Source organism: Sparus aurata, chromosome 8 (assembly GCF_900880675.1).
Source record: "Sparus aurata chromosome 8, fSpaAur1.1, whole genome shotgun sequence".
NCBI classification, from domain to species: domain Eukaryota; kingdom Metazoa; phylum Chordata; class Actinopteri; order Spariformes; family Sparidae; genus Sparus; species Sparus aurata.
Genome location: NC_044194.1, coordinates 12,251,118 through 12,277,679, shown reverse-complemented (window position 1 = coordinate 12,277,679; position 26,562 = coordinate 12,251,118). Strand labels below are relative to the sequence as shown.

At 44.6% G+C, this 26,562-nt stretch overlaps 1 protein-coding gene across 1 annotated transcript; it reads left to right on the top strand.

Moving 5' to 3' along the window:
• The first annotated feature begins 366 nt into the window (after positions 1 to 366).
• On the top strand, positions 367 to 19,240 carry klf13 (Kruppel like factor 13). Its single transcript, XM_030425605.1, has 2 exons — positions 367 to 1,385; positions 14,665 to 19,240. Exons 1-2 carry the CDS (start codon positions 905 to 907, stop codon positions 14,982 to 14,984), a joined length of 801 nt encoding a protein of 266 aa, XP_030281465.1. The 5' UTR covers positions 367 to 904; the 3' UTR covers positions 14,985 to 19,240.
• Positions 19,241 to 26,562: the final 7,322 nt, after the last annotated feature.

Sequence of the window (26,562 nt, the reverse complement as noted above, 5' to 3'; positions counted from 1 at the left end):
TGACGACTAATCGACTAATCGGGCCAAAAACAACAAACAAACAGTCGGTTGCGACCCTAAACGACGTCATCCAATGCACACTGAGCACATCTCACCATCAAAAAGGATCAAAGTGTCCTATATTGCATGCAGATGGAGCAGGATGCTGCAGAAACACCCTCCACCCCTCCACCACCCACCAGCCTTACTTCATGTGCACGGCGCTCTCCCCCCCCCCCCCCAAAAGAAACGTCTCCGCAGTTGCTCGTGCCACCCCCGTGAGCTAGCCTACATCATCTAGATGCACAGAGGCAACCTGAGGTGAAACTTGCAGGAAAGTCGTGCTGCTCGGTGCATTCAGGGACACGCGGCGCCCAATGAACGAGAGCGGCTGCTCTGACGAGGCTCGCCGAGCGCTGCCGGTCGACACGCCCCCAGCATGGATACAACCAGCAGGAACAGGCGCTCCGGAGACACGCTCACTATGCCGGAGAGTGTTTGTGTGGCCGCGATGGGAGTTAACACAACCAAGTTTCTGGAGGTCCTGTTCCCAGCGTCGTTGCACTGAAAACAACAACAACAAAACAACAACAAAAAAGACATTGGCTTCTTCTCTTTTTTTTTTTTTTTTGGTTTCTCTATCTCCTCTCTCTCTCTCCCTCTGTCTCTCTCTCCCTCTCTCTCTCTGAGGGGGCTTGTCTGCGTTTTTTTGTCCGAGGCGTTTCTTCTCACAGGATGTTGATGATATTGGATAAAGCCGGGTAAGATCATAAAGTCAGTTCTCTCTGATGAGAACGACCTCCTCCTCCTCCTCTTCCTCCTCTCACCACCACCACCACACAAAGGGAACCACGGAACAAGTACTTTTTCTTTTTTCCCCTCACACGCCATCGTTTTTATTTTTATTTTCTATTTTATTTTTTGAATGTCATCAAGAAGCAGAGGGGGCTGTTTCAAAGACAAAATGGATCACTTTGCAGCGGAGTGCCTTGTTTCAATGTCCAGTCGTGCAGTTGTCCACGCTCCTAAAGGGAATAGGGAGATTAAACCAGAGATCCCGTCCTCCTCCAGGAACGGGGAGGAAATCAAAGAGCCCCTGGTGAAGGACAACTCCTCTCTCTTCGTGGTGGCGCGGATCCTGGCGGATTTTAACCAGCAGCAGACTCCCAACAATGTTGCCGAGCAGGCAAAAATAAAGGACGAGAGCACGCCGAGCCTCAGAGATGATGGAAACTCTGCCACACCTACCACCATCTCCGATCCTGCGCTCAAACAAAGAGGCAAAAGATCGCGGGGTCGGACTGAGCAAGAGTCGCCTCAGAAAAAGCACAAATGCCACTATTCAGGTTGTGAAAAAGTTTATGGCAAATCATCCCACCTCAAAGCCCACCTAAGGACACACACAGGTCAGTTTGTGATTGGATGCGACTGTTGTGGTGTTTGTTGCTGCTGTGTTGCATTTGGCTGTGTGGGAATAAAAAGGAAATTAAGATACAGATAAGCGTCGGTCTCTCTTGACAAGTCAGTCCGGCGTTTGTTCAGCAGGAGGTGCGTGCGTAAATATTCACGGATCCACCTTTTTTTTAAAATGATTATTATTATTATTATTATTATTATTGTTGTTGTTGTTAATCCTTCACAAGCGGTACAATGGAAGCCAGAGTCCTAGCTTTGCTTTAATGATCGCATTGTTCCTCTTAAGTTGTGTGAACTTTTTTTTTTTTTTTTTTTGCGAAATGTCCTTTTAATTTCGGGTTGGGGAGGGGAGGGGAGTCGAGAATAGTGCCACTCCCACTCAAAGTCTCCGAGCTTTGTCACTGCTTTTCCCTCTTGCTTTGCAACCCCCCTCCTCCCCCTCATCATCATCATCATCATCATCATCCTCCTCATCCTCCCCTGCATTGGACAGTGTGTGCAAAGCGAAACTGCAGTGTGCAAAACGCAGGAAAGAAAAATTGACACAGATCTGAGTTCCCAGCCTGTCACGTTAAATAACAAGTCGGTGAGGAAGGAAGGAAGGGAGGAAGGGGAGAGGGAAATAAACAATAAAAATAAAAAGGAGATTCAGCATGTCACAGAATAAGACGTGGGCATGCACAGAAAAGTTTTGGAGATCAGCCCCAATCACACTGCAGATCAGCAGCGGCGTGATAACGTTTGACTTTCCTCAAGGACCATACCTCTTGTGTTTGCTCTTTGCATTCCGCAGGATAGGCTACAGAGAGAGGCAGAGAGGTGGTGGTGGTGGTGGGGGGAAGATGTAGATGGACTCAAATTGGGGGGTTGATAAGAGCTGTGCAGTCGCCTGTCTGCCCAAAGCCCTTTGTTGTGATGTGCCACACCCCCGCTAGACAGACCGCCAGCTGATCTGGCCAGCAACAGACTCAGCTAGCTGAGCCACGACTCAAGAGGAGCCTCCTCAGCTCTGTGTGCTGCTGCCGCCGCTGCTGCTGCTGCTGCTGCAACACACTTCACATGCACACTTCACACACACACACATCGGCCCTGACAGCACAGAAACAAACATAAATCTCTCTGGATAGCATGAGAAGAAAAAGAAAAACACGCCTCGTGTGAACTTGACCCACATTTGAGTCATATAGAAAAATTCACAGCGACAAAGCGTGTGAGAGGAAACACACAGAGTTCACTTCTCTCTGCACAACTCATCTCCCCTCGTTTTGTCTTGGGGTTTTAAAAAATCTGATCCGTCTGAGCAGAGAGGGTAGAATCTCATCTCGCTGCCTGCTAAGCTTTTTCCTTTTCTGCTGCCTTTGTCCTAAGATACACTCCCCCCCCCATCTGGCTCTGTGATTGGTGTTTGTGTCCTCACATCACCTATGCTTCAGAGGCGTTTTCTCAAATGGATGCCATATGTCACACAAGCAAACACAACCATAGATAAATATAGGGTGACTTGTCCTCGTAGATTGCGGATGCTCCTGTACTGGCGTTGTATTTTAATCATGCTTCTTGAAAATGTCATACACGCCCATCCATCAGCTGCAGCCGGGTTAAGCTGACTGCAGTGTCGAGATCGTAGCCCTGATTTGGCTCCTGCATGTGCATAAAATAAGGGTCTATAATGATCCAGTATCATTAGTTAAATCGCTTCCTCCTGTGTTTATTTCAGTGCAGTTTTATTCCTGTCAATCAGCCCTGCCCTTGTCTCTTTCCTTTTCTTTTTGGGGGGATACATTCCCGTGTCTGGCTCTCTGATTGGTTTGTGTCCTATAATTTCTGATAATGAGAACCGATTTCTGCTTGTTTCATTGGACGGCCGCTCACAGAACGTGAGTCATCTCATGTCTCGGCCAGGTTTGCAGCAGCGCTCGCAGAGAGCCAGCCTCCAGCCCTCCGTGTGCTTCCCTTCAGCCCCAGACCATGTGTTTTTAGAGCGGCTTTATTGCTCCGTATTAGCCCTGCCCTTGTCTCTATGCCTATTAAGAGTTTCCTTTCGCCTGCCTTTCTGTTTAGATATGCTCCCGCGTCTGGCTTTGACGATTGGTTTGTGTCCCATAAATTCTGATAATAATGACTCTTTCTGCTTATTTGATTGGATAGTCCCAGAATGTGGGTCATCTGAGTTCAGGCGGGCTGCCTCAGCCTTGCAGTGCTTTCACAGAGCCAGACTCTGGCAGTGTGCTTCCCTCCAGCCCCGACTAGCAGAGTCAGGAGAGAATGGATTCCAGCACAGTCAGCCGCGGCCAAACACCGCTATCTAATTGAGGGGGGAAAACACTGTTATAGACACTGAACAAAGAGCCCAGGCACAAGGCGTCCTCACTTGACTTCTGTAACGCCCAAAGCCTCATCATCCCAGCTTCTGCAATCCTGGTGTGTGATTTCTCAGAGCACAAGAGGAGCTGAAACCTGAGCTACATTGTATTTCTCATGAAATGTCTACGGCACGCAGAGAAATCAATCCCATTACCAGCTCAAAATGAACTTCACTCGGTAGTCATGTCTTGTGCGAGGCGTCAGAATATTTTATTTTAAGCCATAAAAGAGTAACTATAGTCAAGCGAGTTTCCAAAAACAAATTAAATGCAATATCTCCATACTTTTCTTTTGCAAACTATTGAAGCAATGTGAAGTGTCAGACACCCCGATTTGCATACAACTGAGCCATGAAGATAGTTTCAGCTTCTTTTGTCGAGGTTTTAAGAAGTTGGTCTCCTTTGCTTCAGTACAACAGAGGTGTTTATGCAACAAGAAGTTCTCATCAGGCAGTCTTAATGGCTGGATTAACCAGACGTTACGTAGTTCCCCAAGGAAGTCCTGATCACTGTGAATTCTGCTCGACCTTGCAGTTTTGTCCAAACACAGCGTCATGATTGGTCAGACTTGCACAGAAGTTGCTGTGATAAGACAAAAACTCAAGGTCCTGCCGAATTCACAGAAATCGGTGAGCGCAGCAACGAAACTTCTCCAAGAGGGACTGGTTAGAGGATGTGATCAGATCGAGCTCCTAGTACAGGCACCAGACTTTGAAGCCTATTGACATTAGTGGCCAAACTGTGTAACTACAACGTCACGTGATGCACTGGGGCCAAGAAAGACTTTTCCCGTAAGCTTACAATGTGAATCAAGCGGGTAAAAACAAACAGCGGCTACATTCCTTTGAGCAAACCCTCATAAAATAAGTCGTTTTACTGTCAAGTGGTATTGATTCAGTTTGAGAAATCTCGCAATCTTTACGAAGCATTAGCATTAGCTCAAGTTGGCTGGCTGATATAACAGGGACGACATTTCACGTGTCCCCGACACAGCGCTGCTAGCACGGATGTAGCTCGTAGCTAAATCTGTCCGCAGAATTTATTTTTTCTTTCCCAGCAGATATCTCAAAACAGCAGGTTTATATATGTGGTATTTATTCAGTTTGGGAAATCCCATGATCCTTAGGAAGCATTAGTGCTAGCTCAGGTTGGCTGGCTGACTCAACAGGGACTACATCTCCGTTGCTAGGTTGTTACTAAGGGTCGGATTACTTGCTGGAGCAGATTTCATTACAAATGTCTACCGATGTGACTGATTTGTTTTCCAGTTATTAGTCGGACCCTGTGATTTTTTTTCAGGGAAACGCAGATGACACCAGCAAAACACTTTGTTTTTAGATTTCCAGAGCAAATACTGAATGAATACAATTTGATTAGTTGTTTACCATTTTATAATCACAATATTGCACTTGAGGATGTAATTTTTTTTTTTTTATTAGCACGACTTCTGCACTCTCATGTAATGATACTTGTAATAAAGTTCAGTTGCTGTGATCAAAGCATTAACACAACATACATTTTATCAGCAGTAATTCAGGAAACAATGTGATCAAGACCTTTCTATGAAGAGTTTTCATTGGAAACTACGCAGGAAAAACTGCCCAGAGTGAATTTCTTTGGATTATTTCAAGTATCTGGGACCTCTTGATGCTTTAAAGGCATTAGAAAGTTCCTGGTCCCTCAAGTGGAGACGCAGGGTTTATTTTAGGTCTCTTCTCAATGCACAGTTGTCTTCCCCGACACAGGGATGTAGCAGACATGAGAGTACGCGCTGAATTTAAATTGCTCATTATACTGCATTGAGTTTGATGGTGAGGAATCCTGCACAGTTTAGGGGTCTTAGGTTACCAGACAGCTTTTGTCTGATGTCCCGGTGTGGGAGGTGGGGCTCCCCCCCCAACACATATACTTATCCAGCAGTATGGAAAATGCAGTAACACAGATGTACAGACAAACTCTGTTCATAATGGAACAAATGAAGTCTGTATAAAAGAAAGTGCGTCTGATTCTTTCTAAGGATTTCCTTAGAAATCCGGCTTTTTTCACCTCTTTGTCTTAAGCTGCATAACCGACTCTAACGATGAAGGCCCACTTTCCCAAGAGGTGTCTTGTGGTCCTGGAGTACATGGTGTTCTCTGTGAAGCCTCATTACTCTGCTCTGTTCATGTCATGCAGACTGCCATGTCCAAAGGAGAGATGGCCCCTGACAAACTCATTACAAGTCATGTCTCCTTCTGAAAGAACAGCCCGGGCCTCTTGTGCCCCCCACAGCTGGGCCTCACAAAAGGCCATCTTGTCATCTTGTCCATTCGAAAGCTATTGCAATCACCAGGAGGAACAGGGTCAATGTTTCTCATAGACAAAGAGCCTAATGACATATTTTACAGTTGGTTTGATGTTTTGTCTGGATTTCTTTTGTGTTCGACTGGGGGTACGTCTAATACTGCGAGATGACTGTAAATCCCTGTCCTAAAAATTAAGTGGCACCACCTGGCAGCACAGTTCCACTGCCATATAGACCCAGTTATTCATGCATGCTTTCTATTTTCAGCCGAATAACTGTGGTTAATGACAGTTTTTTAAACGTGAAATTATCCCAAATTCCACATGGAAAAAAGAAGCAGGAGTCTCTGATTATATATGCTGCATCCTTGCCAGTGGTTTTATATTTGGCTGCACTGCTACACAGAGTGCACAGTGTTCCTGTGTGGCTGGTGATGAGGTAGCAGGGTGGAGATGGGGTTTTCCTGCTCTTGCTAAGACTGACCTTGGCACCGCATTGGGTAAAAACTCCACTGGGGCACAAGAGGTCAGTCTGTCTACCTGCCCCACGGCAGGATTTCCAGCATCCCACCCAGATGAGCCATATTTCTCCTGATGGCTAATAAAACGATGACTCTTCAGTCAGGAGACGCTCAGCAGTTTTCCATTTGCTCCCATTCTGGTGACATTACAGATGTTGTGTTTTTAGCCATGCCAGCACTGTGTATGTCAGGCTGGAATATCTCAACAACTTTGTGATGGATTACCACGGAATTTTGTACAGACATTCATGATTCCCAGATGGTGAATCCTAATGACTCTGTCGGTCACTATGAGGGTGACATTTGTGGTTTTGAGTGAGAGTGTCCCAACAGTGTGCCACAGTGTTTGGTACAGAAATTCAGTACATGTTCCTTTCTGGATGAAGCGGAATAACTTATTCGATCCCCTTTACATCCAGTGCCCGCAGGAGGTCAACAATACTTCTAAAACTAGAGAAATTCACATCAGCCTCAAGTAGGATTGTGATAGAACGCAGCCACTGTAAGCTATGGATTGTACCTCCTGGTTCGGCACACATGTGAACAGCATATTAATGCCAAAATGTAGCCGTCACAATGTAAATACTACCACCAATATGTTTCAAGTATTAATAACTGAAATCTCGATGCAGAGTTGCAGTGAAAACATGTACATGATAGAAGTCTTCTGTGATTTAGAAGACATTCTTTTTGCTCATCTGAAAAAACTGATTGGATGTGTATCACAATTCACACTGTGAATTTTGTGATCTTTTGCATTCTTAACCATACTATGTAATTAGTGGTAATTAGCAATGTAAGCATACTAACCTGAACATCTGCATGTCAATAATATCACTGGGCTGTAAGGCCTTAAATTATCTATATAGCTATATCGTGATACACTATAAATGTCATCAAAAGCACTTAATTATTGCTGTGATTAAGCATCAAATCACAGTATTTTTGACCAGATACCTCAATATTAATATTGTGACAATATCTGTAATTTCACAAAACATTAGCACAATCAGATTTTTGATAAATAATCAGCAGTAAGACAATACCTATGCCATATTGCCATATAACTGCACCCAAACAGTAGTATATAGCCAGATAGTATATAGCCTTATATCATGATAATGATATAAATTGTATATATTGTCCAGCCCTTATTGTCATTGTTAGCACGTCTACATTGGCAAATAGCTGAAAGCACCAATGTGGCTAACTACAGCCACACAGAGCAGTGAGCATGGCTGCAGACTCTTAATCTTGTCATAATTTACTGATGCACAAACTCTCGTGTTGTCTTCTGACATTAGACTTTTTTTTCCTAAAAGCAGCTCTGTTGAATGAAATCTGGTTGGCTCATGAAGGCCACGTTTACAGTGCAGTATGTGTCGTATGGAAACAAGGTATTAGTTAAATCTACTTGATCCACGGGATGTAAATAAAACCAAAGTGGTGCCGCCATCTTGCCTGTTCTAATCCTCTGCTGCCCGACGAGAGATATCTCTGAGGCGTGTGCTGGTGCACGTGCTGCCCATATGCTCTCCTATATGTGCACATGTAAAGCTGACGGTTCCTCGCTCATGTAGGAATATAAACCTGATTTAACTGTGATTAAGCAGCCAAGCATGCATGGTGGACACTGAAGGCCCCTGTCAAGCAGTTCCACGTCGCTTTCAGTGGCCCACAGGGCTCATGTATTCTTTAGTTAGCTCTGGAGTACTTCTATAAAAGCTGCTCTGTGTATTCTCCCAGCAGTCCCTCCCACCCATATCCAGCTTGCAAAGCAAAATAGGTGCTCGAGCGTGTTGTGTTGCAAGGCCGAGCCCGGCCACGGCTTGTGGCGTGGTGTTGATTACCGGCGGCAGGAAGAGAGGGATACAGACCTGTGGAACACTGTGAAAAACCACATCTCGCATGCAAGGGAGGGATCTGCAGTACAAAGCCGAGGAATATACAGTGCGGCAGGGTGGGGGTGGGGTTAGATACTGGGATATTCACTGTCAATGCCCTCCATTGATGTAGGTCATATATTCAGCTGCATCTGCAGCTAATCTGATTAACGTTTGAAGGGCTGTGACCTATGCAGTGGAGTACACCCCTGTCAGCCCGGCACTCACAGGGTCCTATCTAAAGAGTTAGACTCTGACTGTGTCCACTGTGTTGTTTTTTCCAAGTTCAGCTTGAAGAAGGGAGGGATGGCTGAAGATTACTGTGGAGCTAATGTCAGAGGGAGTGTTGTGTCTCTAGCTGGCTGTTTATGTTCCCTACGGTATGTAAGGTGTGTCCCCTTTCTCAGCCTGATAAATCAGACTGTGGCAGACCACGACACATGGGGGTGTGGTCCTCAGCACGAGATGAGGAGTGTTTTTGTGGCGTCTTGGGGGAAGGAAGGCATAATCATTTTTCTGTGAGACATGAAAATATTTCTCTCCGGCTCGCCCTCGGAGTATCAGGTATAACACTGGACAGCTGGCACTATCTCCAGCCTGTATCTGCTCTTATCGCGGGGCCTCTCAGGAGCTAGCAGGGCTATGGCTCTTTGTTCAGCGCTGGTCAGTGAGGCACATCAGTCTCATATGAGCTATAGTGTCAAGACTCCATCAGTGGAATGAGCTGGCATTGTACTGCATGAGTGAGAGTCACGGATGATGGGGCATCCCTGCTCCCACCTGCTTCTCTAAACTGTAAACACCCACTAAAGGCTGCAGCTGCTCGAACGTCCTTAGTTAACCAGAGTTTAAGATAAGGAGGCTGCCTGCAACACACCAAGGCTGCAGGTTGTTTTAGCATGCACTCAAGGCTGAAAGAGAGTGCCCACTCTAACTAATTGAGGCAAATATGATGAGCTGGTCGATGCAGGCGAGCCATCCCGGCCTTTTTCCCCTTAAAGAGTTAAGGCGATGGAGTAATGTATGGCTGAGTGTGTGCTGGAATCAGACGGGTCACACTTGACCCCGCTTCATGTCTCCAGGTGAATGTCAATCGCCCTGTGCAGCGCAGACTTGAGGAGAGTGAGTTACGGTTAGTGCGCATAGGCTGTCTGATTGAAATGCATTACAGGAGTGCCTCTCCTGCTGGGAGCGAGGCTGCTGCTATTGTTCACAACCCGACAGCTATAGGCCCACAAGGGGAGGTAGGCTATTCAACGGCGAGGCAAGGTTTCCTCTCAATAAAGACAAAAGATGATAATAGATCAAATGCTGCATGTTTTTCTTAGCTTTCTCCTGACAGGCTCGAGCTTGTCCTCGTCACGGGCACCTGACCCACCCGAGGGTCCTTTTTTCATCTCTCCTGCAGAGTTTCGTGTGTGCGACAAACTCTGAACCAAGCCTCTCAGAAAAACATGTTTTGAGTGAGCGATTTTCTCTGTTAATTTTTCATACACAAATAGCCACGTAAACAGTTGCTCTGATCTCAGATGTGTTTCAAATCAAGCAGTGCCTTTTTTTCCCTTCCTACAGACCGCAGAGCCTTCTGAGCCTTTGTTGTTATTTTTGCTCAAACGAAGCCTGCATATGCTGCCTTGTGAACGAGAGACGATGAGCCACAAACGCCTTAATGTATATGCATTGTTCTTGCACACACATGTTAGTGTTTATATCTTCTTGGCATGTGATGGTGCGTGTCGTAGGAGCTGCTGGTTAGGTTAACCCTGTCTGCGCCAGCGGTTTCATGCTTATGAAGGACTCCGTGCAGTCAGTCATTTTGGTATTACCTAAAACCCTGTGAATGGTTGTCTGCTGGCAGAGTAGCCGGCTCCTGGTTGGTTACGGGTCAGAGTCTGTTGTAAACACGCAACCAAATTACAGGATTGCACTGAGCCCTACCACTGGAGTTAGTGGTACCCCTCTCATTTCGTGTTGCCAAGATGACTGTGCCACTGAGCCAGCGCTGAAGTGAGGTAGCTCCAGCTCTAATGAGCTGTGACCTGCAGTCTGACTCCGGCTTTACTTTCTCTTCTCATGCTTTGTCCACGCAGGTTTTTAGCGTGCACCTTGTTTTTGTTCTGAGCTCTGTAAAAGATATTTCCTGTTCAGGTTCTCACCGCACAGGCAGAGCAAAGGTAACTTCAAGGTGATCTCTGATGTATCCACAGGAACTGTGTTTTTTCCCCTCCCCACCTTGCAGAGCTATTTACTCTAGCTCTCTTTTGGCAGGCTCACGTGGACATTTTCAGCTGTACACTGTGTGAATTTGGCCCATGCCTGAGGACACACTAGGAATGTTATCTGCACTTGTTTGAAATGCTGGTAGCTGCTGTTGGAGCAGGTGACCGAGTTGAGTTCCTGCGCCGCTGCTGCTCACGTCAAAAAAGAGATTTGATCTCCTCTTTTGTGAGAAGCATCTCTTACACCAGGGAGACGGACTCGGATTCCGTTCCTCTTAACCATTTCTGCAGCCGAGCTTCTTAGATATGAATGAGAGAAGAAGGGGGGGGAACAGAGATGAGCTGTTTATTTACTGACCCAGTGGCCTCGGAGAGAACAGTTATATAACAAGAGTACCTGTGACATAATCACATCTCCTTGGAGGGGGGACACTAGTGCTTAGTAGAGGTACAGTTTGTGTGTGCATGATGTAACTCACGTAACGGGTAACTGGGTCACTGTGTTCGTGCGGGAACAGCTTCCCTCATTACAAGCCCCCCCGCTCTCACCCTCTGCAACCGACGCATTCTGAGAAAGACAAACCACTCCCTGGATGCAGACGCTGTCAGGGATGGGATAACCAATCAGCGGGGCCCGGCGTCACGATCACCACGGCGCCCCGCTGTGACAGCACTGGAGCTAGATGGGAACACGAGCCAGGGTAAGGGGAGTAGCTTGCAGCTTTCTTCTTGCGAGAGATGCTGAGTAATAGCTGCAGTCTATTGAAATATCTCAGGGAGAGTGACATCCTCCAGCCACACGGGCGATCATCATTTCCTCTCAGGATGAGGGAATTTGTTCCCCTAAAACCTCCTGATTGTTTCCAGAAAGATTTCTCGTGCCCTCATGGAAATCCTCATGTTACAAAACAAGCACACAATGAAATGGGGCGTTGCATTTGTTTTCTTTATGTAAGTGAATCTTTTCAGGCTGACATTAAAGCATGCTTTTTTTTTTTTTTCATACCAGTGACCTAAATGCCAACTGCAGTGCAGCGCGAGGTGAAAATGGCCGACGTGGCTGTTTATCCTGCATTTTCTCAGAAGTCACGGAGCTCTAAATAATTTGACGCGTCTCGATGAGTTGAGTCGGATACCTGATGCTTCCACTATGACTGCATTACTGTATCAGGGCAGTTCGACTGGATATCTCAGCCTGGCTCTCTGGTGTCTGGTTAAATATTAATGTTGTTGGATCCGTTACGCTGGTTATTGAGCCTTAAGCAGCCCGCAGAGCTTAGCTCCACTTTTTAGCCAATAACTCCGTTTGCAGTACCAGGTGGCAACACAGGCTGCTTCTCTAGCTAATAAGGTATGAAATCAGACTATCACGAGTCTCTTCAATGAGATTAGTGCCTTAAAAAGTTAAACCGCCTCCTTTTCTCTGGGGTGTAATCCAGGATGTGTAACGGGGTCAAACATCCGTGGCCTCCTCCTTTCTATGAATTTCCACTCGTAACTCCGTGCAGGGCAGATGGATGGTTTCTCTGTGTGTGTGAACTCCTGCAGGGAACAGTGTAGATGTTTTGTCTGTGTGCACATGCAAATGTCTATATGTCAGTTACAGAGTTTACATACACTGAGCCCTGCAGTAGCCCGCAGGAGCTGTTGTGGGCAGGGCTGACTGATTTTTGTCTGGAGCTGAGGTGAGGCGTCAGAGGCAGGAACACAGACCGGGCTGTCTAGACTTGCTCTGTCTGTCTGCATGTTTTGTAACCATGCAGTATAGGGGGGTGGGGAGGGACCGAGACTAGTCGCGCACAGAGTTCTTGTTTTTTGAGACTCACTGGCATCAGGTAGCCTAGGAGTGTTTGATGCTGAACAGCACTGTTTCCATTGTGGCCCTGAGGGAAGCCGCAGAACAAAGGAAAGCATTTGGCAGGCCCGTTCTTATGTGCTCATTTGTCATGCCACCTATAAACATTCACGCATCTCCCCATCTATTTCTTTTCATACCTCAAATCCCTGGCATGGGCTTGTGCAGGATGAACGATTATTTCTTTTTCTCAGGAAAGAACCATAACATTAAAGGAATGCGTTCCTGCCCTTCGCTATAGTACTGCAATGTCACGCTGGTAAATTTAGATGCTGGATGTGGCTATTGTCAGGCAGAAACTCACTGAAATGGAACTAAACGGAGTACAGTATTAGACATGTTGGGCAGTAGATGCAGAGCGCTGCATTCAGGCTCCATGCACACTGTTTCCACATCAGAATGGAAGGAAACCACAAGATATATAGTACCATCTGGCTTTGACTAGATTTGTGTCAAAGCCCACTTTTTTATTGCCTGATGGAGGGGGGAAGGGTGTAATTTCCCATGTGCCGAGTCACAGATAGTTGCATGTTGGAAAATGGGCTGGGTAACCATTGTGAGCCTGATTAGCATCTGGAGCTTAGATAATTAAACTGTGTCTGCTCCTCCAGCACAGCGCCAATTTTTAGGTGATTTACCCCCAATTCCCTCGGCCCACGACGGCCTTTTTCTGTCCCGATTTTTGAATGTTTTGAAGACAGTTTCTTTGGCTGCCTATGAGACCCAGAGACAACCTTGACATTATTACTCCCCGATGACTCAGAGGTTATTATGTACAAAAAAAAACAGCACGGTCTTGTTCTGCAGGCCGGGTCTTCTGGATGAAAAAAAAATGTTTGTTAGCTGTGCGTGGCAGCTTTTATGACTTGTTAACCTGTAACCGTCACAGTGAGTCACATCTCTCACTTTGATGAGCCACCGGGTGCTTAGCGGGCACTAGATTTCCCATCAGAGTGTTTTTATTTGCTATACGTGATTTAGAAACAGTCCTACAACACAACAAGATTATAATTTTACATTTTTTTAGTTGAATTTTGATTGGGTTGTTCCAATGTTTCAGGAGCCATTGACTCCAATTCATTTCATAGGTGTAAAGCTGGGTGATATGGCCTTTAAATAATTATTGTAATATTTGTAGACAATTTTTATATAATATAATGTAGGCGGGACTCTTGGTCCTTTGACAAAATGTTAACATAATGAGATTATTTTAATAAATAATCATCAGTAATGTGAATATAATGAGTGCATCAAGGAAAGTATTAGAACAGTCTTGTTGATTGCAGCCTTTAAAACCAGAAAGAGAGAACGACTTATGTCATATCACGATACACTGATATCCACAATCCAAGACAGTACAAAGTCTCAGATCATGGTAATATTATGATCGTGACATGTTACCATGGTGCTGACATGTTGGAATAACATCCTGGTCGTACAACCCACTAAATACACACAGTAGTGTTTCGTCCACTGGCCCCGCCCATCAGTTCTGAGCTCATAGACATCTCACTGTGATGATGTCACATAAGTTTTTCAAATGTAAATCCTCCACTGATCAAAAACCGATAATAGAAGAAGACAGAATTGGCTTTGTTTGCAGTTTGAGTTGTCCTGTCAACAGTTTTGTTGCTGTTAGTTTTTTTGCTGCAATACCGTGAGTGGCCACAAGGTGAAATTAGAAGCAAGGCTGCATGTAAAATGAACCTGCAGAGACTTAGTTAGTTGGAAATCTTTTGTTTTTATGTGTCAAAGTTAGTGCGTGTTGATGACTGTTTGGACATGGATCGATATGAAAGTGCGCCCTGAAAAAAATATCACACAACAAGCATGTTACTTAAAAAAATAACAGCAGCTGTAAAGTTCGCTGATTATTTTGAGTTCCACCGCACCTCAGGTTTCACATCCCTGCAAGTAGGTTTTCATATCAATCTGAATTTAGAAAAAAACCATGACAGGCGGGAAGGCCTGAAAACACATTGACCTTTTTATTCAAATACACATTTATCTCCAAACGTGTGTGTGCGCTTAAACTTGCGATTCATGGGAAAACTGTGCAAAATGATGTAGGTAATGGTCAGCAGCAAGTAAATAATCATAACTAAACAAAAACTTAACATCTCCCCTTCCCTCTGTGTGTTTCAGGAGAACGGCCTTTCCCATGTACCTGGCCCGACTGCAGTAAGAAATTCGCCCGTTCCGACGAGCTGGCCCGCCACTACCGCACCCACACGGGGGAGAAGAAGTTCGGCTGCCCGCTTTGTGACAAGCGCTTCATGCGCAGCGACCACCTGATGAAGCACGCCCGGCGCCACTCAGATTTCCAGCCTGGCATGCTGAAGAGGCCCCACGGCAGCAGCGGCGGCGGTGCCACCACACGTCCCAGCTCCCTCAGCGACTACAGCCGCTCGGACGCCTCCAGCCCCACCCTCAGCCCCACCCTCAGCCCAGCCAACTCGCCTTAAACTGAAAACCCTGTCGCACTTTCTGCCTCTGACCTGGGAGGCCTGTGTTTCTGTCATAACACTTGTGTTGCACAGTTGTCAGAACCCCGCCCCCACTCCTTCCCCGCCGCCCCTTTGCTATTCCTGCGCTTGCTGTGGTGTACCATACTGTACATAACTGCTTATTGTAGTGCAATTACTCGTGTGATCCTAAAAGAAGGTAATGCCTTTCCCAGATGGCAATATTTACATTCTGTACCATATGTCTGTATTTTTTTAGCTTCTGATCATGGCTAGTTGTCCAATGTATGTTCGCAGTCAGCTAAACAAGGTTTAGAAGAAGAGAAAACAGACACCCTGACAAGTCTTATCAAAATGGCTTTTTTTTTTTTTTTTGGTGCTTTTCTCTGTTTTTTTTTTTTTAATGGGTGAGGAGAGGGGCCACACACACACACACCTCAGGATTGAAGACAGTTGCTATTTCTGTAATACCACAGTACTTTAACAGTACTCACATTGACTGCACAATATACTCATCACTTTACTCTGAAATTCAACGGGGGTTGAATTTTACGCCCTGCTCAGGGATGGCCTTGTTAGCTTGAAAGAATGAACATGGTGAAGAGAGAGAAACATACAGTACATATATAGCAGCCTTACACTCAACACAATTTGCACTCTGTTGTTTTTTTTTTTTTTTGTTTTTTTTTATTTGTTGGTTTTCACGTTCGAGGGAAACTCGCTCTGCGGTCACGCGGTCAATCGTACACAGGACTCTGTTCCCCCATGGTGTTCCGGGGGGGTTTCATATGTAATGTAAACGCTGTGTGTTTAAGAAGAGAACCCACCTCAGTAAACACAATACAGCTGTTCCTCCACCGCAACCCTAATATTCAGTTGCTGTGACATTGGGTGAAATATGTGTTTCATTACACGGCCGTATGCAGCGTATACTGTGTAAATCTGCATTGTGGGGAGGATCGGGATAATATTGGGTCGACAGGTTTTATAAATACACCCTGTCTAAGAAGCTCGCGACTCTTTAAATAGAGACAGTTAAGTTTCAAAGCAGCTGTTTTTCTTTTAAAAAAAGAAAGCGCTGTATCATCAGCCGAAACGGACACAAAGGGACTTTAGTTGAAACAATGTTTATCCTTCTCCTCTCAAGCACATAGGAAAAAGTACCAAAGACAAGAGTGAATGAAAGCTCTCTATTCAGTCTTGTAAGCCGCCCTTCATCAAGGCCTGGGGCTGGTGTTTGGCAGTATCACAGGTAGAGCCAGACAGCCGGCTCACTTCCCTCCTCCTTGCCTTTTCGCCTTTTGTGGCCTCCCTGGAGGAAACAGCTGCATCCCACAAGAAGCCATTCACAGCCCGCAGGAGGAGTGCAAACATGCCACTGCTGGGGGAGTCCTGCCTCACCCATCTGGCTCTACCTGTCCTGCCAGAGAGTGGAGCCTCTCAAAATTGCGTAAGGGTTGCTCAACTCCAGGGGGGGTCAAATGTAGGCCAGAGAGTGTCGGGGCAGAGCCGGGGTTGGGCCGAGACATCGTGGATCACCGAGCGAACAAAGCAGCTATCTGCAATAGACAGGCAAGAGAGGGCAGGTCCTGATAAAAGAGGAGAGGTTTATCAAGAGTCGAGCAGTACAGAGGAGGAGACACCCAGTCGCGGACACCCCCACCTCCTCCTTCCTCCCTCCAACTGTAGAAACCGTGAGCGAAAAAAAAAATGGCTGTAATTAGTGGCTTGATTCAACCTGTGTGATAAGACAGAAAGAGACGAACAACAGTACTACCTAGACGATGCTAGCAGCGTGGGTGGGATGTACCATCCTAAGCACAGGGAGAAAATCCTCCACTACTACTGCTACTGCTGGAGAGTCAAAAATTTCACAATGCCAAGGAAAAATGTTGCTCCAAAAACTCACTCAAACAGCTGCTTTCAAACTTCTCGCTCGCAGAAAAAAAAGAAAAACGGGGGGGCTTTTAAACTGTTGTAAAAACATTCGAACCAAAACGAACATATCAGCAAAGTGCAGCGCTCCACCAGCCTCACGTCGTCCTGCCTGTGAAGCTCAGATGTCCCGTGAGAAAGCTGACTTGTGTTTCTAGACAGACATGCCTCAATAAGTCAGGCAAAAGGCACAGTAAAACCTTCCATGGAAACGGGCACCACTATCAAAACTGCTGCAGCCCCCGCCAGTCTGTGTTATGCCTACATTTTCTTTTAATGCCTCGGCCGGAAACCGTCTCATCCATGTATCTGGTCCCGTCAGACCCCCTCCAGACGGTCGTCATCGTGAATCGCATGTGTCAGCCTCGAACCGCTCCCCTCTGCAGGCCCAGCGCTTCACACGATATGCATGCTAACAACTTTGCCTTTGGAAGCGTCGAGGGCTTTTTTTCTGAGGCGGTTCTGGCAGGTGTAGGTTCATGAATGGCGGGCCTTGTCCCCCCCGTTCCCTTCGCAGCAGCCATCTTCTCTTTAAAGTTGTGAAGAATCAGCTCTGTCACATCCTCCAGAAAGAAAACATCCCTTATTTTAGATCGAACGCAGTAGTTTCCTTAAAAAAACACAACCCTCTGTAAAGATGCTAAAATAGTTTCCAGGCTGCAAAGATGACACTTTGAATGCCACTGATCAGCAGCTCTTGGTGAAAAAGAAGCACTGAGAGGTTTTTCTTTCTTTCTTTCTTTTTTTTTTTTTTTTTACATTTACCGTTTCTGGAAAAAGGAAAATTTAAAATTGCCGTTGAGCGGCTTTTTTTTTCGTGGTTTCAATCCACAACCTTTTTCTTTTTCTTTTTGGTCAATTTCTGACTCGATTTGCAGTGTAAACAACAACAACAAACAAAAAAAAAAGAATCTCAGTAGCTCACCCTCAAGCATGTTTAGTTAATCACATCTTAATCCATAATCTGCACATTTACCTCAGGGTCGACATCCGCAAAGCAGATGTGAGACAGTTTGTGGATTTTTGTTCTAACACCAGTTGCTGCACAGATATGTCTGCCAGCCCTCTCCTCATCCCCCATCCCCCCCTCCCTGGTGTTCCTGGGTGCTTCGTGCTCACTGCTGGTCAGTGTCCGACCACACTGGAAACACAGGAACGCCTCCGATACGGGGTCCAGCTCCTGCCTATAATGTCTTCATAACATCCTGCAGTCCTGTCTTATAGTAAGCACTGGGCACTGTGGAGCCGTTTTTTTTTTCAGTGAAACGCCCCTTTAAAACACCGTCGTTTGACCCCCTCCGTGTCAGTGGACTTACTGTAGGCGACGGGAAAACGAAAGCGACTGTGACCGTGTGAACAACCCCAGTCTATCCATCCATCCAGACTGCAGCGGTGACATGTAGGCCTCCACAGGCAGAGTGTCTCATAACTTTTTATCTCACTGTATCAAATCTACTTGAATAATTCAAAACAAAAGGCCATTGAACACAGTTTTGTACATTGTCCATTTTTACTGTACTTGCTTTTGTTGTCAAATGATAATTAACCTCTCTGGAGAAAAAAAAAAGGTGTACAGTATGTTTTTTTGATTTGTTTTGTTTTGTTTTGTTTTCCATTTTCTTCAGGTCATTTCAGCAACTCTTTTTCAATATTTTACCGCAGCATTAAGGATGACTGTTTGTGTCGGGGCTGTTTTTAAAAGCACCATACTCTGTTCGCAAAAAAAAGAAAAAAAAACACACATCATTTTAAGCCCCACTAACGGGGTTCACCCCTTTAATCAGAACAGCTACTTTACTCTGTTGATGTCAGGATGCTGGTTACTCCAGTTAGCCGGCTATCCAAAAAAATTCCTCCAAGTCAAAAACTGAAAGGATCGGTCGGTGGTGACGATAAGAAAAAAGGAAACTTCCTGACCTCTTATGTACGAGAATTTCAGATGGAGTGACTCATTTTCTTTGTTATTTTTAGATTCTTTTGAACGTTTTTCCATAAGAATATAGAGACCACAGCATTGTGAGTTAGCAATGTAGTCATGATTTTTATTATTATTATTATTATTATTGCTTTTTTTGTGTGTCTCATATGAAATGTTTAAGCTTGTACATTTTTTTTTCTCAAAAATCATACCTCTTGAAATATGTTGTACCTTCATATCTTTTTTCAAAAACATCCATCATGTAGCTTACGTTCGCTTGACGAGTAGCACAAATAATCAGTGGTTTTTATTTGCCCCTACTTGAATGAAGAAAGAAAAGAAAGAAAGAAAGAGAGAAAGAGACTTTTTTCTGTACAAAAAAAAAAAAAATGAAAACAAAACACTGGGCTACATTTTTATATAACCATCCCATGTCGTCAGGGTCGTGCACATCCTCGTAGACTCAAAGTAATCTTTCCAGGAAATAAGAAAAAAACTTATTTTTTATTGTTTTGTGTTCCAGACGATATATTTAATGCATCCCCTTCCCTACTGAGCTCCACATACTTGTCTTAGTTTCAACTTTTTTCTACGAGAGGGATGATGTCAGCTGTAAATTACTATCAAACTACAACGTCAGCATTTTTTAATCCAACTTTACGATTGTAATCTCAGTACGATTACAGACTTCAAACATCTGTTAGAGACTTTAAACAATGGCAAAATGTAAATGCAAGGTTTCTACAAGATGCCGCGGCCGTGTACAAGTTATCTTTTTTCTGCTAATTGTAAAAAAAGAAAAATATATATATATCTCTCTCTTTATATATATATATATATATATATATGTATATGTGTATATATATATATATATATATATATATATATATATGTATATGTATATGTATATGTATATATATATATATATATATATATGTATATATAAATGAAAGTGAATTGATTGTTGCCTAATATATAAAGAACTAACAGTCTTCATGAATATATCACTGATCAGACAGTCTCAACTGAAATCTTCACGAGTGATCTCAGCGTACAAGCATGATCGATGCAATTGTGTGCCAAAACTATAACGGAAACTTCATAAAGATGATGTGGGTAAAAAAAAAAGACATAAAAAAGAAAATGAGAGAAACCTAGCTATTATCAGGCATTTAGCAAAACCTGTACAGTTTTATAAAGTGTGACATGTTTTTATGTAATGTACAGTAATATTTTTCTTTTCTGCTTTATGTCAAACATTTTTGATTGTGTAGCTTTGTTTTCCATTTGTTATTTAATTTTTTTTTCCTCTTCTTTCTTTTTCTTCTCGCTGTACAATACTCAAGCAATGTATAAAATGGCTTATTACAGGTATTTTTTTGACATAAAACAATCTTAATGATAACAAACGCCCAACCATTCCAAAGGATTGAGAATTTGCATTTTGCTATAAATGTGCTGCTTACATCGACCCGATGCATTTTTGTAGGTAATGAGTAGAAGTCTGTCTCGACTGTGAGGTTTTTACACATTGTGAGTTGTGCACAAGGTACGTTTCTCATTGTCGACATTTTCCCAGGTTGTGTCTCTCCTTTTTTTTTCTCCTCTTCAGGCTCCTTGTGCTAGGCTAAGCCGATTCGAATGACACATGCAATATTTTTAAAGTATTACGACATGTGAAATTTTAAAAGTTAAGGACATACGGCGCATGTCTTCCCTCGTGACAAAGGCCTGAGGCTTTTTTTTTTTTAAGGTTGGGATAATGTTTGAGAGGCGGCCATGGGAGGAGAGAGTGGTTCTCGAGCGGTGAGAGGGAGCTCATCAGACGCTCCACGCTTAGGAGCTGTTGTTACCAAAGGCTTTGAAGGGAAAGATGAATGTTGCAGTAATTTTGGGCCCCCCGGGTTTCAACTTTATCAATGGATGTCGTGCTTAAATATGGACCTTTTTCTACATCTCGAATAAGCAAACTTTGTTTATTTTTTATCACTTGAATGATCAGTGCCCATTTAATCATACGAGCAAAACGCATTCTGAATGAGTCGATAGACAAGAGACAAAAGAGACTGAGTGAGCAGGAGCACGCAGCACAGCAGACCACATCTGTCTGAACCCTTTGCCGACCGTGTGGTCTTGCTTAACTGCCTGAGCTGATACCGCGCGGCGGCGTTTGCTCTTTACTGTAGAGAAATGCAAACTGACAAGAAGTGTTTGGCTCAAGCGTCGGATAGTTTTGCCCTCAAAGGATTTTGTCTGTTTCAGGTTATGCGGCACGGCGTGCTGTGAATGACCTCCCTTTGATTACAAAGAGAGCCTCTCACCAGCCTTTTGGTTCTGTTTCCTGTACCTGTTTGTCCTCAATGTACCTCCTCAGTGTAATGTTGCTCTCTTGATACCTCTGTGCGTTTCTCCTCTGCCCATCACCATCAGTTGCCTGTTGTAGTGACTCCATGGTGCTGTTTCCCCTCTCAGCACCAATATAATCTAATCTGTAAATAACTCTTGACTCAGCTATGGCCAGTACATTCTTCAATGACCTCACTCTAACCTTCAGGTGTCATTTTTTTTCTCTCTCAGCAAACCAAAATCACTACATTCAAGTATTACAGTTGTACAGTTCCTCGGATTCTACACACATGATAATGTGCTGGTCTTAGCTGCTCTGCTGTACCTTTTTATGGCATTATTTTTTACATGTTAGACAATATATTGTGACCATGTCCTATGCAAATATGAAAAATAACAGATTGTTGAATAATGTATGTTGTCATAACTTGTATGCATGAAATAGTGAAGTTTACATTTGGAAATAAATTCATAAAATAAGCAGCTACAATTGGTTTGGTGCTTATTTCCCTTTCCTGTCAAAGGGATCGTTCACTTCATAATAAAAAATACAAGAAATGTTACTCTCTTGTAGCGTTGCAGAGTTTTGGACATATCGGCCGTGGGGATGTCTGTCGTCTCATGAATAGAATAGATTAAGATACCTATCGGCCAACGCCGAGCTTATGCTCTGGTTACGTTTAAGCACAATGACCACTTGGTTAGGATGAGGTAAAAATCATAGTTTGGCTTAAAATACCTGTTTTGGTTGCCATGATCACAGATGGAGATGGTCCCATTTCCTCTGAAAAATTGAATGAGTTCCCAGGTGTCCTTAAAAATATTGAGTCGTGTGTGATTCCGTTTGGCAGCCATGTTGGCTTGTAATAACACCACGATCATTCCCTGCACCTCCTGATGTGAAAAGGGCATATAATGAACATAGACCATGTTTGGTACAGATGTTCGAACACAAACATATCTCTGGTTGGCAGAAACGTTAACTGCTACAATTATATCTTGTCAACCTGGCTGAAACAAAAGCAATGTCTCTTTATAGAAATCAGGATCCAGTATCTCAACAGATAATCCACAGAGTGCTTTCATAGTTAATCAAGCTAGCCACCGTTACAGCTCAGCTAAGAAGGAAGTCATTAATGTTTACATCCCGTGCTGTATCGTCTGCGAGACGATGCATGTTTCCAGGCTAGCAATGCAAGAAAAGGAGAGTCCTTCAACTTTTTTTTTGCGATTAGTCAAACAGATGCAAAATTTAGTTGGTGAGCTTTGGAGGTTCTGGTTGGTAGATTTTGTTAGCTTTGGACAGAGCAAGCTAGCTGTTTTCACAGTGTACCCAGCCTTAATGCTAAGCTAAGCTAACCAGTAGTTAGCTGCAGCCTTAATGTGATATCTACTGTCCAGATATGAGTGGTATCAGGCTTCTCACCCAACTCTTAGCAAGACTGCAAACTGTTTATTTGAGTCACCGAAGTGAATCAGTAATTTCAGCTAGCATTAGCCACCATTAGCTAAAGGTCAAACCAAATGAGGCTGAAGAGGAAAAACTGAACAAGTGTGTGTTTTAAAGCTAAATGATTCTTTTTAATTCTAATGTGTTTAGATTGTTGTTAAAAGTACATAGTTTCTCTTCAGTGCCAGTGTTCCTCTGAGGAAGTTCCTCATTTGCAACTGTAAAATATCTGAAAGTTTACAGCAACAATTACAGCAGAGAACTGCCGGAGGGTGGAGAGTTACAACCAGCATTTATAATGCAGCCTTTTTCTCACAAGCTTCAGTATTATTCTTGCAACAGGAAGTACACCTTGTTCCCTCACTTCACCCATGCAAATATTTACAGTAACTGCTGGGGTATCAACAATGGGCGGGGCACCACAAATGCTGGGGACTCTTTCCTTCCTTATTGCATTTCAGGCCAAACAGACTGATAAATAGTGTGAGGTTTCCTGTATATACCCAGTGCACTTGCAACTTCAGAAGAATGGATGATTCACTCCAAAACTGCAGCCTCCTCCTGTGCAAAGTGCACTTTTAACTCTGTGTGACAGAGCCAAAAAAGCAGAGTTTTTCCCCTCCATCCGCATTCGCTGCCCTGCAAAAAAAAAAAAAAGAATCACTGCCATCATGCTTTTATCCCTCTCTTAAGCCGAGAGCGCCCACCAACACCAGCAGAGATCACAGGCGTGGCCTTTACTGCTCTCAATGAATCATGCGATGTGGAGTGAGACAGGAAGGTAGAGAAAAAGAGCGAAGGCATTCAAATTCTTGATGAGGAGCCCTGGTGTTCGCCCCGCTCAATCTGCACACCTCCTGTCTCCGGGCAGGTTGGAGCTACCATCACACCACGCTGAGCTAACAGACAAGCTGCCACCCCTGGCACCGCCACACAATTTGGTGTGCCATCACAGCCGGCATGTTCCCAGAGCTTATTTTTCATGTTTGTGTGGCAACATGAGGGACTTCTGCAGAGTTGATATTCATGCGTCGAGTACGTTTTTATTGTCTTAAAGCTTTGGATGTCGGCAGGGGGCTGTTGTCAAGGAAAAACTGAGCTCCTAAATTATAAAAAACCCTGCTGTGATAGTGGAGCTTCTGATCATGCAACGGTAGAGCGTCCCTCTGCAGACCACTGACTGAGCTAATTCACACATATCACGCCATATTACAAGAAAGATCTCGAGTTGTTGCTGGTTGTGTGGGCGAGGCACATATTCTCTCCGGCTTGCACGTCTTTCAGTCACGTGTTGATTCTCAAGATGACACATTTTCCCCTCAGTAGTGACTTATATTGCTGCAGATGCGGGGCAAAGTACAGACAGTTATATGAGCAGTGAGAGCACATCTCTGCTGGTATCACCCTGCTGACAGGATGCGGGGGCGGAGGAGGAGGTTTCAGTTTGACTGATTTATCTCTTCAGTCACACCTTTTCTTTTGGATTATCAGCTCCCGCGCAACACAGTCTCCAGGTGAACCTCCGTACGCAGAGCAAACTCTGGTTTTTTTTGGCCATAAACCTCAAGTTACTTTGAATGCATTGTCTGAGGGAATAGTACAGTACAGCGTGTGAGAGGGATTGAAGATGAGGATGAGGCGGTGGGTGGGTGGGTGGTGTTACCCTGCGCTGATTGGTGCGCCCAACCTAGACACACTCAAAAGTCTAGAGCGTGGGAGGCTTTGTGGGCTGGAAAGGGTCTCTGCTCCACTGAGGTGTGTGGGCATCGCTGACTTCAAGACTCGGTGGAATTAATCCACAGGAAAAAAAAAAAGAGGGAGAGATGTGGTCAGCAGCAGCAGTGGTCCTAATCACACAGAGGCCTGTGTGTGTGTGTGTGTGTGTGTGTATGTCCCTCTTCCTCCATGCCAAGCCCCAGAAGGCAGGCTGAAGGGCCATGTGATGCCACCCACTCTCGAGTGCAGTGCATGGCAGGGCTGGCGCTAGATCCTGCAGAGCGGGTGGGATGAGCTCAGATATTGGAGGCTGGCACTGGCTGAGAACAAGGCTTAGCTATGGGAGGTGGGTTGAGGGGGGGAGAGAGAGTTTGGCATTACTACTCACTGCAGCAGAGGCATCAAAGCCAGCAACCTGCTCGAAACACAACAGCACTGTAAATACTGTCAGGTAGAGCGGTTCACAATCCGGGACGACGCGAATAGCGCAAAGAGGATATAAATATTCAATTTATGTAACCGTGGATGTGCGTTATTGTGCCGCGTTTTAATTTCAGCGTCTTAATGAGAGAACTGCTTACCATGAAAATCAATATTTATGAAGCATTGTGTTGCTTTAAGGCCTCTAAAGGCTTCTAATTGTGTGAGAAAGGAGACAGATGCATCTGAAAAGGGGAAGTAAAGAAGCGGGGCAGAATCTCTGTATCCTCGGTTTGAAAATGAGTTGAGTGAATTTGACAATATGGAGGCTGTGCTTTGCCGTTCGAGAGGATGAGAGGCCTGCCAAACGGCTGCTGTATGCCTGATGGAGCTCTTTGTTGCTCTGAAAAAAGCAAAGGGAGGTCCCGCATGCAAATTCAAAGGAAATTCTGAGAAAAGCGGATCCAAGAAAGAAGACAATGCACTCTGTCTCATTCAGCACTTGTTATGGAAGACGCAGGGACACAAGAGCCCGGGATACATTGCTCTGGAGAAAAAGGGGCCCTCGTGTGCCATTGTGTGACTAACATCAGGCGTCACGTGGAGATGTAATTCATCCTCGAAAACCTAACAAGTCAGTCCATATTATTTGCAGTCCGCGGTCCACAACCGTGACCTGCAGTGCGGGGCAACAGTTGGAGGAGTGAGTCTAGCCCACAGTCACGAGACTGTACGCTCACTCTGAAGTATGCGATTCATCCCACACATAACAGGCTGCTGCCCACTGAACAACCTTCTCCTCTCACTCTCACTACACCAACTCAGTCAGCTGCTGCTGTACCGACTGTAGCCGCGGCTAATTTTACCTCTTACTCGTACTCTATTAAAAACACTTTTTAAATCGAAAGCAATCTTTTAGAGCTCATGAGTTTTTACACATGGTCAGAATTTGATTCGTTACACTTCATTTTACATTGTGTCCCTGCTGGAAAAAACAGCATAGACCAGCACTAAAACCAGCACCAAAACACAACATATGCTGGTCTATGCTATTTTTTCCAGCAGGCATCCAGGCCATTGTTTCTCTCCACATGTTTAAGTATCTGTGAGGGTATGATAGTTTATCGAGACCTTTGAGTCTACAGTAGTGCTAGCAGCTCTGTGAGGCGGCACTTTGGCACAGCGCTACCTTGAGCTGCGTGCTAACATGCTAAAATGTTTACCCTGTTCATCATCTTGAGTTAGCAGATTGCGAGTGGCGGGGTGGGGTTGGGGGAGTAAATGTCAAGAGAAACTAATTTTAAAGCAGAAACAGAAAACTTTTCAACTTTCCCCTCTTCTTGCGCCTCCTTGCGGTGTCACTGTCGGCACCGCTGTCGCTAACGCAATATTAGCAACATAGCAACTGCTAGCAGCATGGCTAGCATACTGTTCCAAAGCATAAAACAAGTGAAAGAATCCCAGTTTGACGCCTGGTTTTTGTAGTAGAAAGTAGGCCGGTTTTGTTACTTACTGATCTTGAAGAAGGAACGCTAATTGTGAGCTGTCTTGAGTCTGCTTGGGGAAACATACCAGCTATGACATAACTAGTGAATGCCCGCCTGTTCAGCTATTTCACCTCATTTCCTCTTCAACTTCTTTGCGTCCTCTGTCAGCGGGGTTCATTTTCTTTTTGCATTTATTAAACAAAAATTTAACTTTGATCCTTTTTACAGCAAGTATAAACTTTTGGGGGGAATTCTGAAGGGGAGCATGCCAGAAAAACACTGGGTTAGCGTGTTAGCATGCTAACA